The following is a 17,290-nucleotide window of genomic DNA, read 5'->3' as shown; positions in this document are numbered from 1 at the left end:
AACACCTTGAGGTTTTTCCTTAGATTTGACACGAAAACATCAATTTGGACTCAATGATGAACTGGTAACATTTGGGGATCAAAGGTCACTATGACCTTATCCTTATTGTTCTTGTGAATGTGACCTTTAGATATCTTGAGGGAATTTTCTCCAATAAACCTTTTACAACTGCAGCTTGACCGGTTCATGGAGGCATACAGGCATTAGAGGATAATTCTGGTTTCACTGAGTATCTGTGAGAGAGAGTACGTTACAGGGTTATGTGTATGTAGCAGTATTGTGCTGATATTTAATTGTTACTGTGCAGTTCTTGCTGCAGTGCAAACCTTTTGAGTAAACCTTGTTCAGTATTTGTCACAGCAGGAGTTTACACTGTGGACCCCCCACTGAGACTCCCTCACAGTGTGCCCATTAACAGGTTCTGTTTGATGTATAACCATGGATGTACAGACAATCATTGAATCACTGTGATAGTGAAAAAAACTTAAAAACGGTATGAGTTTCATGCAAGTTCTGCAGTTATACAGTGGGGAGCAGCTTTTTTTTAATGATTTCTTGACAGATTTTGGGATACTTTTCTCATAGACATTGGTTATGATGTTATCTCCAGGAAGTGAAGTCACACTGAATCTAAAACTGTCTGTTTCATGTAAAGATTTGATTGGCTTACAATTCACAGAAAGAGCAACTTAATTTCTATAGCTGCCTCCATGAGTTGTACGTCACGCTGACCGTGTTGATCAGTGGACCAAACTTCCTGTTGTTTTAATAACATGTATATAGCACATATCCGTCCCTTTTACGACTTTGTCTCCCCTCCAGCTCTCAAAACGTTGCAGCATCGTCGTATTGTAGTGAATACGCTTATAGCCCTGTTAACAAAATGCATAATGGAGGTGTTGGGGTCCAGGATAAGGTCACAGTTGTGCAGTATAGTCACTAAATGTTTTCTTTTATGTTTTTTTGTGCATCATAGACTGTCTATTGTGCATCATGGTGAATGTCCACTGCACATCATTTCTCATGCATCAAACAGCTAAAACATTTTGCACTAAATCACCCTTTTCAACCCTGTTTTTATGAGAATTTTTGGATGCTTTGACTTGATAATGTGTTTTAAATATTTTAGACTTTGTTGACGCAGTTAGAGAAACTTTTGTGGGTAATATCTGCATGTTGTGCTTTTGTGTGTTATATATTACAGTAGCTACCATGAAAATTTAATAGTAAGGTAGCTTAAAAGTTAAATAGAAATGATGCCTCTCCTTGCATTTTTTATAAGGCTCCTTCTTAAAACACTGACTTTGAGTCTGCAGGGCTTCACTGCAAAGTTTCCCACATGAAATCCATTTCTCTAGAATTGGTGGAAAAAATGTGAGAGGTTATCCAAGAGGTGAAATTTAAAGGACAGCGAAAATGAAGTCTGACTGATTTGTCCATGTCTGAGAAGTGATTTAGCGGGAGTCAGCCGCTTAACGTTTGTCAGCGATGCTCTTCCTCTAATCTCAACTGTCTGTCCTCAAAAGTAAATCGTCTAATTTGTGACTTCCCACAGTTGTAATAATGAAAGTTGCTTGGTCTTGTTTTATTTGTCACTTTTGTCAAAAATAGAAAAGAAAACCACAACAATGACCATTTTATGTCAGTTAATCACTCCTTTTAATTTGAAATTGTTAAGAAATGCTGTTTTTCCTTCATGCCTCCACGGTGATCAAAAAATCCCCAAATGCTACCATGTTTGTGCACCCTGCAAGTATTTCACATACAGCGGTGTATTAACCCAAATTTAACTCTCTCAAAATGAACCTTGCGCTGGCGGTCATTAGGAGTTGTTAAAGTCCTGTTACAATGGATCAAAAATAAAAACTACAATATCTAGGGTATACTTTTATTATTATTATTATTATTAATAATAATATTTTATTAATTTTTTTCAAGCAGAAAGCTAAGACTTCTGTTTTCTGCGCCATCACGTTGTCTGCCTGCAATGACGCTATTTCATCCTACAGGTGGTCCAAAAGACGGTGAAAGAGCAGAAATGACGTGATTTCAATACTTTTATCAAGTATTATGGTTTTTGACTTACAAAACCTTTTAGATTTTAGGTTGTACAGATACAAGTGATATGAAATACCAAAAACTACCAATGCAGGCACTGGGGAAACATTTCTACTGCAGTTGAAATTATCTAACACCTTTATATTCTGCTCATAAACTAAATTGAGTACAGTTCAAATAACTTGTGGAGTGTGAAGAAATATTTTAAGAATTTTTTTTATCAATATGTTTTGTGTGCTTATTTTTTCAAATCCAATGAAATATCATGTCAGATTTTAAGTTTTTTGTAATTGTATTTCTCTTCTTTTATCAAATATTTATTGACATCCACAACTTTTTAGCTTAGGTTGTAGAGATTTTAGGGATATGAAATGTTTCGAAAAACTCCAAGAAATCACAATAAGCAAAAAATACCAACATATGCGATGGCTCACCATTCTATGGCAGAGTTTAAAGGGTTAAACATCTCTAAAGTTCATAAATCTATTTCTCATCGCAGCACATAAAGATATCCTGTATCGTTTTTGTTTTGAAAATATATTTGACAGAGAATTTCATTGTTTCTGCAGCCTCAGTGTTTTCTTTATATTGTGAGCTGCTGCCGTATCACATCATGACATCGATTTTCATTTTGTTTCCAGATATCAACATGGCAGGAGAGCCAAAACCGTACAGGACTAAGATGGTCTCCAAGAGGCCTCTCTCATCCCTCTACAGGTCTGTGAGAAACACGTGTGTCTTATTTCACTGTATCAGCCGGATATTGCTTTGCTGACCTAGTTTTCCCACCGTACTTATACTCTGCTGTCTGCTCGGGTGCTTCTGGAGAAACAGCCAATTCCCAAACTGTGCTATCAGTGTCTGTTGTTATTACACATTCCCTCATACTGACATTTCAGTGTTGGAATCAAAGAAAAACCAGGGCGCAAGAAAGAAGTGATGCAGCTGACATCTGAACAGACTAAGAAAAAAACAAAATAGCCATTCACTGGGGATCTTAAAGCCTCTGGAAGCGCGACTTGAAATAGTAAGAATGCGCATATGATATCAAAGTTGAGTGTCTAAGTTTCTTCTTAAGTTTCTTCAAAAATCTCAGAGAAAGTAAATGTTCCCAACTTTTAGAAAACCTCATTTAAAACCGCTCATTTTGAAGATAACAGCATTGCTCAGGACTGTGTGGGCGTGGCAGATCACATTTTGATTGACACCTCCTTGGTTCCCGCCTTTGTCATCTGTCTTGTCTCCACGACAGCCATGGAGCAAAGCAGAGTCGGCGTGGTACAGCTCTATCTGTTCCAGTCCCCCTGACTCTGGTTCGTAAATCTGACGCTCTATGCTAAAATGAGAAAGCTGTTGTTCGAAACTACGAAGCTTTTTATTTCTCCATGACTTAACAAACAGTCAAGGTCATTACACGTTCTCTCCATTTGGCGCTCTGCTGCTCCTTCCCCCCAGAAAGAGTGCCCAGAGTGCGCTCTGACACTCCCAGAGTGCAGTGCTCTGGATAACCGGTCCAGTTTGTGCCAGAGTGTGCTCCGACACCCAGAGTGGGTGTTTCCGAACACACCCTATTGAAAGGAGCATTGAGAGATTTCAGTTTAGCATGTTAAATTAGTATCAACTGACATCTGACTTTGAATTTTTGATTGGCTTTATCAATATCACGCGTTATGGATTTGGGATAACCACGGCCAAATTAACCCAGCTTTAGGAAAATGTGAAAAAACTAGAATGGCAATATTTCAAATCTGATTGAAGTCTGAAGTCTGATCATTTTTTTATGTTTTTTATTATGCAGGTAAGACCCTTAATTACATATGAGGAAGGTGTTGGTGATTCAGGTTCCCAGAGGCTTTAAGGAATTTTGGGAAATTAGCTTTTTCGCTTTCTTGCTCTCCTGAGTTAAATGATCAATATCAGGCCATATCAGTCTCCTGCAGATCTTCTCTCAGTCTGGAGTAGTCAGGGCACTGGTCTTTGCTGCGGTCCGCTGGGGTGGTAGTGGCATCAAGTTTGGACATGATACAAATCAATCAATCTGTTGTATCTAATATAAAAATTCCCCAAATATTATTACTTCATCACAGTATTATTCTGGTGTATGCTGTTTACATTATAGTAGACCTGCTGCTAAATTTCTATTTTTACCTATACAGGTTTGATATACCTCTTATTTTATGTTTTCTCATTTTTTTTTAAACTTTTCAATTTATCTGGACTTATTTTTGTCTTTGTGATGCTGCAACACCTGAATTTCCCTTGTGATTGAGAAGGACTTATCATTCTTACGTCTGTACTCTAAATACAGGAGCAAATTTCATGTGTTTTTTTAAAATCTTGCGTGTGTTATGTTTGTCCCTTTTTTTTTTTATCATTCTGTGTCTCTGAATTTGGGACATTTTTGCAGGTCAGTGAACGCAGCACAGGTGGACCTTGTCATGAGTTCTGTTTTTTCCTCAGCAGCAGTTTGAGGAGTTTCAGTCCGGGGTAGATAATTGATAGAGTGGATGACTGAAAATTAATTAGGTGATCTGGTCAGCTGAAAAAAACAGAGCTCTGATTCTCCTTCAGTGCCCAGAGTAAGCTCTGCACTGCATTGCATTTTCCAGCAGTGATCCTAAAGAGCAGTCCAGAAAATTACCTGAAAATAAGCAACAAAAAAAGTAAAGAAAAAGAAATGAAAAAATTTCCTTAAGAAAGTGCTAAACATAATTTTTTTTCTGCGTAGTATTTTATATATACAATTACAGGAATTATGAATATAGTTTTCTGGTCATTTTTCACTATTTTTTGATCAAATCTAATGATCTCAGAAATAATTTTCAAGTCAATTTCTTGTCACCTTTTACTATTTTGTTTTTGTTTTTTTTCTTACGCATTGCCTTTTTCCAGTGTTTTCAAAAGAAATCAAACCGATATTCTCAGGTTCCACAGGTTTAAATGCTTGTGAGAGACATCAACACAACTGATGTCAGTCCAGCTTCCAAAGGGTTAATTTCTTCTGAATCTCATCTGTTAGTGTCTTCAGCCTTGTGTCAGGATTTGTTTCTTCCTTGACCACACAAATACAAATACAAACACACACACACACACACACACACACACACACACACACACACACACACACACACACACACAATTGTATGCATTCAACACTGTAACAGCAAAACAAATCTCTGCTTTCTCTTCACAGTGGCTACGAGTTTGACTTTGACTACTACAGAGACGATTTCTACAGCAGGTATGTGAGAAATCTTATCTGGCGCTACAGTCTGACTGTATTTGTCCTTTTTAACATCGTTTTTTCGAGTCCCCTTTCTCCTGATATTTTGCCCTTCAGTGTTCACCCTCCTTTCTCCCCATTTCAGAGTCAGCTACTTAGATAAAGATGAGTTTTGAGCAGAATGGCCCCATTTCCATCTGAGGCAAAGTAACTACATTATCATAGGCATAATGAATGTCATATTGGGGAGGTTTTTATTCCTCTCCGTTGGGCTTACTAATGATGCTTTTATCCGCATAGGCAAGTACTGAATGTCAGATAGTCCCCCGGCTGGTCATTTGCGTCGGCAAGGCAGAGAATGTGTCTTCCTTCTGACATTTTCATTGGTTTGTTTACTTCCTCTACTTTGCAATATCTCTGAGAGTTGAATCCTTCAGCTTTGAGTCTTTATTGCTATTTTGGCAATTTGATATGTCGTAAGCAAGCGGATTGATTGAGTGGCATTGTTCAATATGCATCTTTATTATGCAAACATCTTTTGCAGCATGTATATTCGGTGCTTTTTTGCTCGAATATTAACATCTAAGGACAGCAGCTTGATGACACACTTTGTTTTTCAGTGCTCATAGTAAATCCAGAGATATTTCCTCCTCTTTTTTAACATTGCTTTTTCCTGCACTGTTTATACCTTTTCTAATATTTTTATTGCTGCAGCTTTATCTTTCATGTGTCTTCAGACTCTTTGAGTACCACGGTCGTGTCATTCCCCCGACCCATGCTGTGATCCCCATCAAACGTTCGCGGCTAGTCATCCCGTCCACACGCAGAGCCAAATCCTCCTTTCCATTCAGGGCCTGCTCTTCCTCCTCCTCCTCCTCTTCCTCCTCTCGAGTGCTCAATGCCGGCTCCTCCATCACAGTCCCTAAACGTATGTTCTCTTTGTCCCTTTCTGCTCCTCTAATTTGCTTTTATCTGCTGTGTTAAAAGGAAAAGTCCAGGGGCCGTATTCACAAACATTTTGAGAAAACTCTCAGAGAGCTCCGAAACTAACCTGACAACTTTTAGTAAAGAGTCTTAGCTTCAGAGTAATTTAGGAAAAGTGTTAGAGCAACTCTGAGCGAGGAAGTGACAAAAACTTTTATATTAGTGAGGAGGTGTGATTGACCCTGTTGCTAGGTATGATGCATTCTTTTAACAGATGTGATCGGTTGTCACAGACACACCCTTTTGTGAACCTGCATGAGACTGAAAGTGTTTTGTGTGATAACACTGCTGCTGTGTAATGTTTTTCCAGTTGCCAAATATCTGAGAGCTGTGATCACTTTATTTCTTGAGTTATAGTGTTATTGCGCTGGAAGGGAGAAGTGAGCATATTTCAAATGAGATCGACCACAAACAATCTCCCTGCACAGTCTAATCTGTAGTGTTTCATTACCTCACTGTCATTCAGCATTTTGAGAATTTTTTTTTTTTTACCATTTCTCATCTGCTTTAGAAACTCTTAAGCTTCTTAAAAGTCCTCCTCCCTACTCCTAGAAGTTTTTCACCTTTCAAGCTCTCTTAAGAACTAAGATGCTGCTTGAATAAGTTTTATCTTTACCCAGACCAAGTCTTAACTGTTAGGAAAAATCAAGTCATAATCCCAAAAATTTTCATAGAATTTTGTCACTGTTTGTACTAGAAAGCTTTGTGAATACAGCCCCAGATTATTACAATTTGGGTCTTATTTGTGTATTTTTCCATCTTGTCTTTGAGTTATGATAAAAATGAATTTAACAAAGAGACTGGTGCGATCTGGAAACACAAAAGCACTTCAGTGGCAGGACAAAAACCATGAGCCGACATCATGATCAGACAGGATTAGGGCTGCAACTAATGATTATGCTCATTAATGGATTAGTCTGTTGATTATTTTTTGTTTACCTGATGATTTGTTTTGTGTGTAAATTGTAATAAAATAGTGAAAAAATACCTAGAGCTTAATTTGTACTGGATTTTTCCACATAATGATGTGGGACCTCCCAGATTGAGACTAGGACCTCCTTTGTCACTATCAAAGTCTGTATATACATATTTTGTAATATTTAATGTTATCCTATTTATTTTTTATGTACATTATATGTAGATGACTTCTTTGTATATTTTGGATACATTTTATATCTGTTCAATGTTGTTGTTGATGATGTTGTTGTTGTTGTTGTTGTTTCTAAAGAGTGAGTACAGGGTACCCTCAGTGACAAGGAGGAAACTGGTAAAATGTCGAAAAGACCATCAATTTTGTTGATTTTCCTTAAAATCAGTCGGCCCCTTATCAGATCAAGGATGTTTTGGCGGATTGACAGGGTTACGATGAAAGCAGAACAGGTGTTTTTTATTGTCTGGTTTTGTCTAAGGGGGTTTAGGTTTAGTTTGCAGTCATGGAAGTACACAAAAAGCAGTAAGTCTTTATAATAACGTTTTAAAAGCAAATTAATCCAATGAATAAACAAATAAACCTTTGGCTTTTCTTCATTTTCTCTCAATTAGTCTCCTTGGTTAGTTGCAATGTTCCGATTGCAACATTTAATGGCAGTTTAGTCATACCCTGTGAATTCTGCGCTACCTTGCAATTTAGTCCAGTCACCTTAAGTTTACCACAAATTTGACTACTTAAAATGGTTAAAATCTCATTTCATTCAGAGCTACGTGCAGCCCACCAACAGCTGATCGTTGGCGATCAGCTGTTGATGCATCCCAACCATCACAAATACATGCTAATTATCGTGGAAACTCTGAACACTCATAATAACATTAATCTCCGAATCCCAGACAGCATCACAACTGTTTCTGCAATTTTCACTTGCCCCCCAATTTCACTGCAAAACAAAAATGCCTATAAACATTGCTACATGCATTGTAATTTTTTAAAAAGCTGCCGTGAAAACAGACAGTTCAGGCTGCAACAATCACAAAAACAGCACGCAAAAGAGGGACTGGTTAATCAGATAAAAGATATTGTATTCAAGCTTGTTTCAGTCCTTGACAAGTTGTAAAAAAAACATTTAATTTAGACCATGTTATTTTAAAAATGATAAATGAATCAATAGTTTGACATTTTGTGAAATGAACTTATTGGCTTTCTTGCAGAGAATTAGATGAGGAAATTGATCTCTTCCTCATGTGTGTCTGTTAAATATAAGACTGCAGCAGATTAGTTGAGCAAGACTGGAAACAGCTGACCTGACTCCGTCTGTATCCACCTCTCACAGACAAAATCCACCTTTTCGCATCTACAAAGTCTCTCAGCCAGAAAGTGAAAGATATACTCTGCAGGATTTTCCCCCAAAAAACAGAAAGAATAATAATCCATATAATCCATCTAAATAAATCATCATAATAAATAATCATTAATGACCCACTAGAAGTGTATGATAGTGAATTTACCTGCAGAGATTCTGCCCTCTGCCTGTAGTTTCTTCATATTTTACTGTGGTCTTGACATTTCTGGGCACAGTGCTCTGGTGAGGTCAGGGATTTATGAAAGGTAGTGACATGGTGCCAGACCGTAAGTAGCTGGCCTCCAAGAGAAATCCAGGAAAATCATGGACAGCGTGCTGGAAAAACCCAACAAACATATCTGGGGTTGGCTTTGACTTTGACGTTCGCTGGTGATAAAGCAGCTGAATATTCCTGCATAGTTTACCTTCAATAAGTGTGTGTCAAACATTGTCAGAGTATTCTTTTAGGTTGGTGAGTACAGGAATGATGGTAAAAAATGTGAACGTAATGATTTCTTTTAATTGTTCGACAGTTTCCTTTGCACTGCTCACACTCTCTCAGACACTAATCGGTATTCTCCACTTCATTCAATACAGTGAAATATCACAAACTTTGGCTTTCATCCGTTTGCCCTTTCACTAATTGTGCCGCAGCCAAAGTTCTGGCAAAGAACTTGCTCGCTGAGACGTGTCGGAGCAGTGCGGTCGCTGTTGTAACAGTGTCTGTCTCTTTGCCAAACATCACATTCATTATGCCTTTTAACTTTTATTAATGTATGCTCACAGTGAAGACAGACCAGCTCCTCACAATCAAAAAGGAGCTGTCACAGATCAAGACCAAGATCGACTCACTGCTGGGAAGGCTGGAGAAGATTGAGAGGCAACATCGCTCTGACGGCGGTAAGATGTGACAGAGGGGAGGACCTGTCTGCTGGAGGAGCATGCATATATTCATGTGGAAGTGAAAACACAGAAAATATTCAAGCTTTACTGAAAGAAATATTCTATAAAAAAATAAGATATCAGTTCAATAAATCGGTCACGCTCTGATGTTAAATGCCGGCGTCTCGCTGTCTTTTCCCAGACATGCAGAGAAAACAAGAGGAGGTGTGTGAGTGTCTCCATGGTGACACAAAGGACCACTCTGGAGGAGAGGAGGCAGCAGAGGGGGCCGCCGAGGTGGAGGCGGGGGAGATGACGGACGGCTGTGAAGACAACTTTGAAGATGAAGGCACCAGCGATATGGTGAGTAGGTCAAGTGGACATTCATAGTCTTATAAAGGAGTGTGTGATTTCTGCGGTCTGTGAAATAAATGAGAGGATATACAGGACTGTGTGTGTGTGTGTGTGTGTGTGTGTGTGTGTGTGTGTGTGTGTGTGTGTGTGTGTGTGTGTTTGCATGAGCTGTACATCTACTTCATGTGTTCATTCGACAAGTTTCAAGTCTAAATTTCAGCTGTTAAAGGAATAGTTGGATGAGAAGATTGCACTGATTTATTTGCTAAACATCAATATTGGCAAATGTTTCCTAGATTTGGTCTAACAACAAATAAGACGATTTTCTTCACTGTCACATGGTAAAATCTGACTAGTTGATTTTACTTTTTTTTTTAATCTAGTTAACTGATTGCCTTGAAAAAAAATAAATAAATATGACTATTAATATTCATTTATGTTTAATTTATATCTAATTGTTAAGTTCATTTATATTTACTTAATTTTTTGAAGTTGTGACTTAAAACTGATAAGTTTAATTAAATCAGTCTTTCTAAGCTTTAGCAACTTCAGACGACCAAGTTTACTGTGCTATAAATCTAAATTCTGCTGGCTGCAAACTATTCAGTCGTACTTGTATTTTCTTTAACATGTTAAAAAAACAGAACTCACAGATCTTCTAACTTCATCATTGGCAAAATCCTCTTTGTCATGATCAAATCAAGTCAGACTAACTTGGTTTACTGAAGTTTCTAACACTTAAAAATAAAGTAATATCACTTTTAATTTTTAAGTTACAACAACCTCACAAAATTAAGTAAATGCAACAAAATGTTGAGTAAACTTAACACTAGATATAAAGTAAACATAAATTAAGATTCATAGTTATATTTGCTTTTTCAAGGCAATCATTCAAGGTCAACTTGTTAGCTTTTACAGGTGTAATTGCCGATGCTTATCCGTTGTCTCACGTCAGTTTTGTGCGGGCTTAAAAGCAGGGCTCGAGACAATCAGCCACAAACTTAAGTAAATGAGCAGGTACAAGAAAAAAAGACTGTTTGGCAAATGGGCTCTGCAATCTCAATGAATCTTAATTAATTAAAAAAAAAAAAAAAACATTCCCATGTGTTATATGTAATTTTGTAAAATGAAGAAATGAAGGCAAGAAACACAAAAGGGGAATAAATAACAAAAAAAAATTTTTTTTTTAAAATATATATATATCAAAAATAAGTTATCCCTACTCAATACCGCTCATGTCTGTATGTTGAATATGAAGCTCCAGCTTGGAGCTGGTTAGCTTAGCTTAGCATGAAGACTGGAAAAAGAAGGATGAAACAGTAACCCTGGCTGTGTCTAATGACAGCGTAGAATCAGATCAGCAAATATTTGCAGCTTCCTCCTGCACAGACTGCCCAGTTTTATGAAAACATCATCATACCAGCAGTGAAATGCTTATCTTACCCCAAGATTAAACCTACAGGGAACCTCAGATCAAATTGTAACTTCAAACAGAGATGACCTTTGAATTTTTTTTGTGATTTTTGATTTACAAAGATACTCTTTATAACCCTTGTCCTGCTGCACAACTGCAACTGCAGCCTTCCCTCCTGATTTTCATGACTTTTGATGACTGTTGATAAATTCTTAAATTGAACATCATTTCTTTATACTGTAAAATGTGTACAGTTAGATAGCACTAAAACATATTGACATTTACATGGACTGAATTATGTCTAACAACAAAAATCTCATCTCAACGGTCTTTAATCTGATTTCAGCGTAGCATCACACATCAAAAGATGCCCAACCGTTGTTACAAGGCAGACTTTTTATTTCCATGTACGCAGGTGTGAGACCAAATATACAAATTACATAACATGAATAGTGTATTCTCTATGCCTTTATACTTGACATGCATTAAATAAACTGTGTGTGCGTATTGTTCAGTCAGTCTAGTGTGCCTGATTTTCCAAACTATAGGAGTGAAACAATCCCAACTAAGTCCAACTTATCATTTTCACCAAACGAAAATATCTCGGATATTTGTGTTCTGCATCCTACAAAGGATGCACACAGTTTATTGAGTATGAACGTGCACTCAGAGTGCAGGTGAGAGCTCCCCAAAGCGTGTCCATCTGTGTGAAATGTTTTTTGGAGAGTGCCCTGGCTGTAACTTTATATTAATCATACAGATATGAGAGTGGTATCAGTCTTCTCTTCTAACGCTCCACCAGACAGCAAATAAGTGTATTGCCCAAAATGTCAGACTATGCAGCCTGCCGTGAAATTAATTTCACCACTTATTTCAATAAACAACAGACACAATCAACATTTCTGTCTCTCCTATTACTAAGGTTGGGCGGACTCTAATTTCGTGATAATTTCCTATAATGTTTCCTGGAAAAAACGGTGTTATTTGGTACTTGTTATGAGAAAAATAAGTTTGGTTGGTACATTTTGTTTTTATTAATTTAAATCATTTTCTGGCACAATTCAGAGAGTCTTTTAGTCAGGGCACGCCAGGTCAGTTCAACAAAAAACAAAACAATCTTTTCAAAAGTAAAATTCATGTACAAGCAAGCATGCAATTCAACATATATAAAGAGTGAAGTTTCAAATCATGAATGTATAAAAAATGAATACAGGTTTACATGTGAAAATATTAGGAAATCACAATCCTTTAAAATTCAGCACCACACACTGGCAGATAAAGGATTTATTAGACTGATGTCCATTTTGACTATACCCTTGATAACTGGATATCATTAATGCATGTTTTGTTTCCAACAATAGACACCTTTTGAAAACAAAACTCCCACTGTCTTCCACAGATTTAATGAAAATACTCAGACATTTGAATAAAATGTGGCTCAGACACAACATTATAAACAGACATTACGTCTGCTACATCTACAGGTACGTTATCTCTCTGCTGACGTCTGCAGCTTGGGTTTCTAAAAAAAATATAAAAAACTTCCAAGGCAAAACTGCTTCAAAATATTTATCTGCTCTTCAGTGAAAAAAATCTGAGGCACCAGCTATTAATAAATGTCTGGGAAGCCTCTTGGGCAGCCTGGCCCTGGAAAAACTGACGTGTGTTACTGAAGATGTTCCAAAAAATATACGAATACTTTATTCAGCACCTGGATACTAAGTTACCCAAACAGCTCTGTGCTTTCTGATGAAGAAATGTATCTAATATGTAAAACCAAATGTTTTTTGCGGTTGGTTGTACATATTAGATACATTTCTTACATTTGGTTAGGGTGACAGAAGATCCATTTTTGGCTTAAAACAGTTACTTTGGTCGCTACAAATACTGCTGAAAATGTCCTTACTTTACTTCAAAATTACCCATATTTGTCGCCACATACAAGACTATGAATGTCCAGCTTTCCCATAAAAAATACCCGTTTTTGTTGCTACAAATATGTCCTCAAATGTCCCGAACTCTCGTTAAAAATTACCCGCTTTTTTCGCTAGAAACATGGCTGGAGGTGTCCCTGTTTCTCTTTAAAAGATGAACCGCTTTTGTTGCTACAAACCCAGCTGGAAATTTCCTGATTTCACATGAAAAAATACCAGCTTTTGTCGCTACAAACACAGCCGAAAATGTCTTCATCTCTTGTTAAAAAATACCTGCTTTTGCTGCTACAAGCACAGCAGTTTATATTTCATGGTACATACTCTTTTGTAAAACTTTGTTATGTTTAATTTACATTGCAAATATGAAATATTATATTTCCTTTGGTTTTGCCATTTAAGACTTTTTTCTTATCTTTATCTGATGTGTTTTTTGTTCTTTTATTGCAGATAGAGAACCACATATCGGACATTGACAACTGAGTAAGGTCAGTATTTAATCTCTGCTTAAAAGGAAATAATTCTTTCTTTGTGTGAAAACAAACTGTCTGGCATTTAATTAAGTGAATAGAAATTTAACATTGTGGGGACAACATGTGCACAATGCTCCTTCTCAGCGCTCAGCAACTTGTAGTCAGCAGCAACAGCGACTCAAAACATCTTTGGCTTATTTTCCCACTTATAAGCAGAGTGAGAAGCGCTGCTCATCACGTCTCCTAAATGGCCTGTCATTCTCTCCGTCTGGGAGCGTAAGGAAAAGGCAGCTTCTCTGCAGTTATCACTGATGACTGTCTGAACAGCCGCAGAGATACGACTCAGTCTCATCCGCACTTTCCATCAGACAACATTTAAATCCCCTGATTTTCTTTGTATGAACAAATAGCTTTGAGATTTAATTTGCCTCTTGGCTGACATTTCCTCCCTGCTGTCCTCAAGTGCCCGATAACGGAAATCTTTTCAGCCGCTCTGAACATGATGGATCGTTAAGATGATGGTGTAATGAGCTGTTTGTCCTTAGGTGGATATCTCAGTAGTTGCAGATTATATCAGAAGCATTAGTTTATCTTAATATTAGTCGCAGCCTCCGCTGTTTTTCCACCAACCTCAGAGGGAAATCTTGCAGACAAAGCACATTGTAATGTAGCCACCTTTTCTGCATGCACTGGGAAATCTGACGAGTTGATCTTACTTAAAATTATCTTGGAAACCAATTGCTTTGAAAAAGAAAAGTACATATAACTATAAATCTTAATTTATGTTTACTTTTTATCTAAGTGTTAGGTTTGCTCAAAATTTAGCTGTATTTACTTCATTTTGTGAAGTTGTTGCAATTTCAAAATGACGAGAAATTACCTTGTGCTTTCTAAGTGGTAGCAACTTCAGTAAATCAAGTTTATTGTTTTTTAACTTAACTTGATCATGGCAGTGGATTTAATTAAATTGTCATTTTTTAAGTTACAACTTCACAAAATTAAGTAAATATAAAAGTAAAAAATGAGATAAAAAGGTGAACATAAATTAATCATTTGAAACAAGAGCACATCGCCCTGATTCCTTTCAAAAACGTGAGAAGAAGGCGATGAGCAAGAAAGTAGAAGCCACTCAAAAGTCAGCAAGAAATAAGTAAAAATGTTCAAGAAAATTACCTGAAGATGAATTAAAAAAAAAAAAATAAATACAATTATAAAAAAAAATTAAATAAATTAAAATTTTAAAAAAAGGAAATGACATGGAAAAAGTGCTTAAAAATGTAAAAGAATTCTTTGACATGATTTTAAATATGTATTTATGACAATTAAAAATAAATACACTTTCCCTAGCTTTTTTTCTTTTTTTCCTTAAAAATTTCTCCCTAGCTTTTTTTAAAAAAAATAATTTTCTAAATCTATTAATTTCTTGTAATTTGTGACCAAGTTGGTCACTAAGTTGACTTTTTGTTTTTGAAAGAAATCAAACCAATCTGCTCAAACGTTTAAATTCTTGTAAAAAGGCGTCTGAAAGCAGCACAAGAAAACTAATGTTGCTCCGGGTTTCAGGGGGTTAAGAATAATAGTTATATTTACTTACATTTTTCAAGGCAAACAGTTTCTTAGATTAGTTTAAAGTAAAATCAACTTGTCAGGTTTTACAGTGTAGCTTTACTTTGAAAGGCAGGCGGGTAATTCTGATGAATTTTCACAGCAGTCTGTTTTGGTTTTTCATCTTTTTTCAAGCTAGAGGAAAAAAGGGAGTCTGTACAAGAAGCTGGACGAACACATACCAGCACAACCTTCTTGATCAAGAGGGTGTATTTGAAATTAAAGGAAAGCAATGACGGGAGCGACCGACGGCAGCAGAAGAGTTTTTCAAACTTGTTTTTATGCTTGTTTGCCTCATTAGAACATGACACTCCCCCATCGAAATGCTGGTTATGAATATTCTGCTGACTACTGCAAAGAGCAGTCATAAATTTCCCTCCGAGCTGATTGCCTCTCTGAAAAATAAGGACAATATTTTGTGTGCTTAATATATTATGGTCTGTATTGTGCATAAAAATATTCAGATGAACCATGAAACGCCCTCCTTTGTTGTAACGTTTGTTTTGTTTGTGCGTTTAAAACCGTGACGAGCCAGCGGAGAGCTTAACATGAATGTAAGAGGAACACTTGATAATTATGTGGTTTCGCTTTATTCGTCATAATTTTCCCCGAAATGTACACAATATGTAATTTATTCACAATGTCTCCAGACGGTGTTTGTCATTTGTTATTCATGATAAGATGCATTTGGAATTCTGTATACATTAATGTTTAAGATGACTATTTTTTACGATCAGCATGTTGAAAATGTGGCTATTATGGATCATTTGTATTCATTGCATCTGTTGTACAGCTATGGATGATCGCAGTTTTTGAAATAAACTCGTTCCTCCTACAAAAAAAAAAAAAAAGCAGCCTGCCTGAGTGTTGTGACTTTCACTTTTACAAACAGTCCGGGGAAAACAAAGGCACACTGTGTCTGCTTAATACAAAAACTTAATTTTACTGCCAACTAAACAAATTCGGCCTTACATGACAGCGAAGCAGCACACGACTCAACCTGAAGTTTACTTTTCCTTTTGGCGTCAAAACAATTTCACCATCGCTGGCAACATGGCCTGTCCATCTCGATAAATGTTTCATGAAATTTTGTTCAGATATTCAAAGTTTCCAGCAGATAAATCCTGCAGACTTTGGTCCACCATGAGGTCGACTTGTGGTTTTGACTTGTTTATCTCAAAAATTGGATTGTCGTGAAATCTGGTGGAATATTACTAAATACATTTACTCATGTACTTAACATAAATTTAAGGTACTGTACTTGGTTGTTATATTTCATGTCACTTCATACTGTATACTTTACTTCTAATCCTTTCAGTCAGACATTTTGTACTTGCATAGTCTACTGCAGTTATTTAGCAGTTATTGACAGTTATGAAAATACAGAACCGCGTCATATATTCATGATTGTAAAATAATGTGAATGAAGTAGAATCATGTCTAAACATGACACTAATGCGTAGGGATACACGCAGACTGTAAATGAGCACTCTGTTTTGTTCTCTTTGTTTTTCGTTTGCTTTATTTGGTCTCTGAGAGCTTTCTGAACTCATTAGTCAATTGATGAATCTATTGACAGAAACTTAACTGGTGACTATTTTATGAATTCCTGTCATGAATCAGTCTTCTTAAATGTGATGATTTGCTGCTTTTTCCACACATGCAGGTGAAACAAAAAGCCCTGTGTCTGTTTATCCTGTTTACTAAGAATTCTTATAATTGCAGCAATTGAGGGCAGAAAATAAGAATATTTACAAAAAGCATTTCAGTTTTAATAACTTTGCTACATCTGCACACCACTGACACTGTCACGTCTCCGTTACTGTTATCTGTTCTGTTTATGTTGTGTTAATTATTGTATGTATTGTGATTTGACTATGATTTGTTTTTACCTTACTGGTGTAACCACAGGCAAATTTCCACATGTTGACAGTAATAATAATAATTATTATTATTATCACAGTGCCACCAAAGCTGTAGGCTGTTTTCTGTTTATCTTCTCATTAGTATAAAAGCCTAATTCGAACTTAAGTTTCACGTCCGAGTAACTTTTCTTTCCACCTTCGATTTATATTTTCCAAAAATAAATCAAG

General features: G+C 36.6%; 1 protein-coding gene across 5 annotated transcripts in view; it reads left to right on the top strand.

The window, feature by feature from the left end:
• LOC121951759 (RNA-binding Raly-like protein) overlaps positions 1-16,217 on the top strand; it is a 62,601-nt gene extending 46,384 nt beyond the window's left edge. For 2 of the 5 annotated variants that reach the window (XM_088085717.1, XM_088085716.1), the window contains 7 exons: positions 2,700-2,775; positions 5,252-5,299; positions 6,019-6,209; positions 9,325-9,438; positions 9,623-9,783; positions 13,570-13,607; positions 15,333-16,205. In XM_088085717.1, the coding sequence (XP_087941843.1) occupies positions 2,700-2,775; positions 5,252-5,299; positions 6,019-6,209; positions 9,325-9,438; positions 9,623-9,783; positions 13,570-13,602 (623 nt within the window). In that variant the 3' untranslated portion in view covers positions 13,603-13,607; positions 15,333-16,205. Of the gene's footprint in view, positions 1-2,699; positions 2,776-5,251; positions 5,300-6,018; positions 6,210-9,324; positions 9,439-9,622; positions 9,784-12,587; positions 12,673-13,569; positions 13,608-15,332 lie in introns of all 5 variants that reach the window. The other 3 variants (XR_015778199.1, XM_042498218.2, XM_042498216.2) reach the window with 3 other exon arrangements.
• The last annotated feature ends 1,073 nt before the right edge of the window (positions 16,218-17,290 follow it).

The sequence above is a fragment of the Plectropomus leopardus genome, chromosome 12, assembly GCF_026936395.1.
Source record: "Plectropomus leopardus strain MGB_pleo_1.0 chromosome 12, ASM2693639v1, whole genome shotgun sequence".
NCBI lineage: Eukaryota > Metazoa > Chordata > Actinopteri > Perciformes > Serranidae > Plectropomus > Plectropomus leopardus.
Note: the sequence above shows the minus strand (reverse complement) of the source record. Positions and strands in the feature narration are given on the sequence as shown.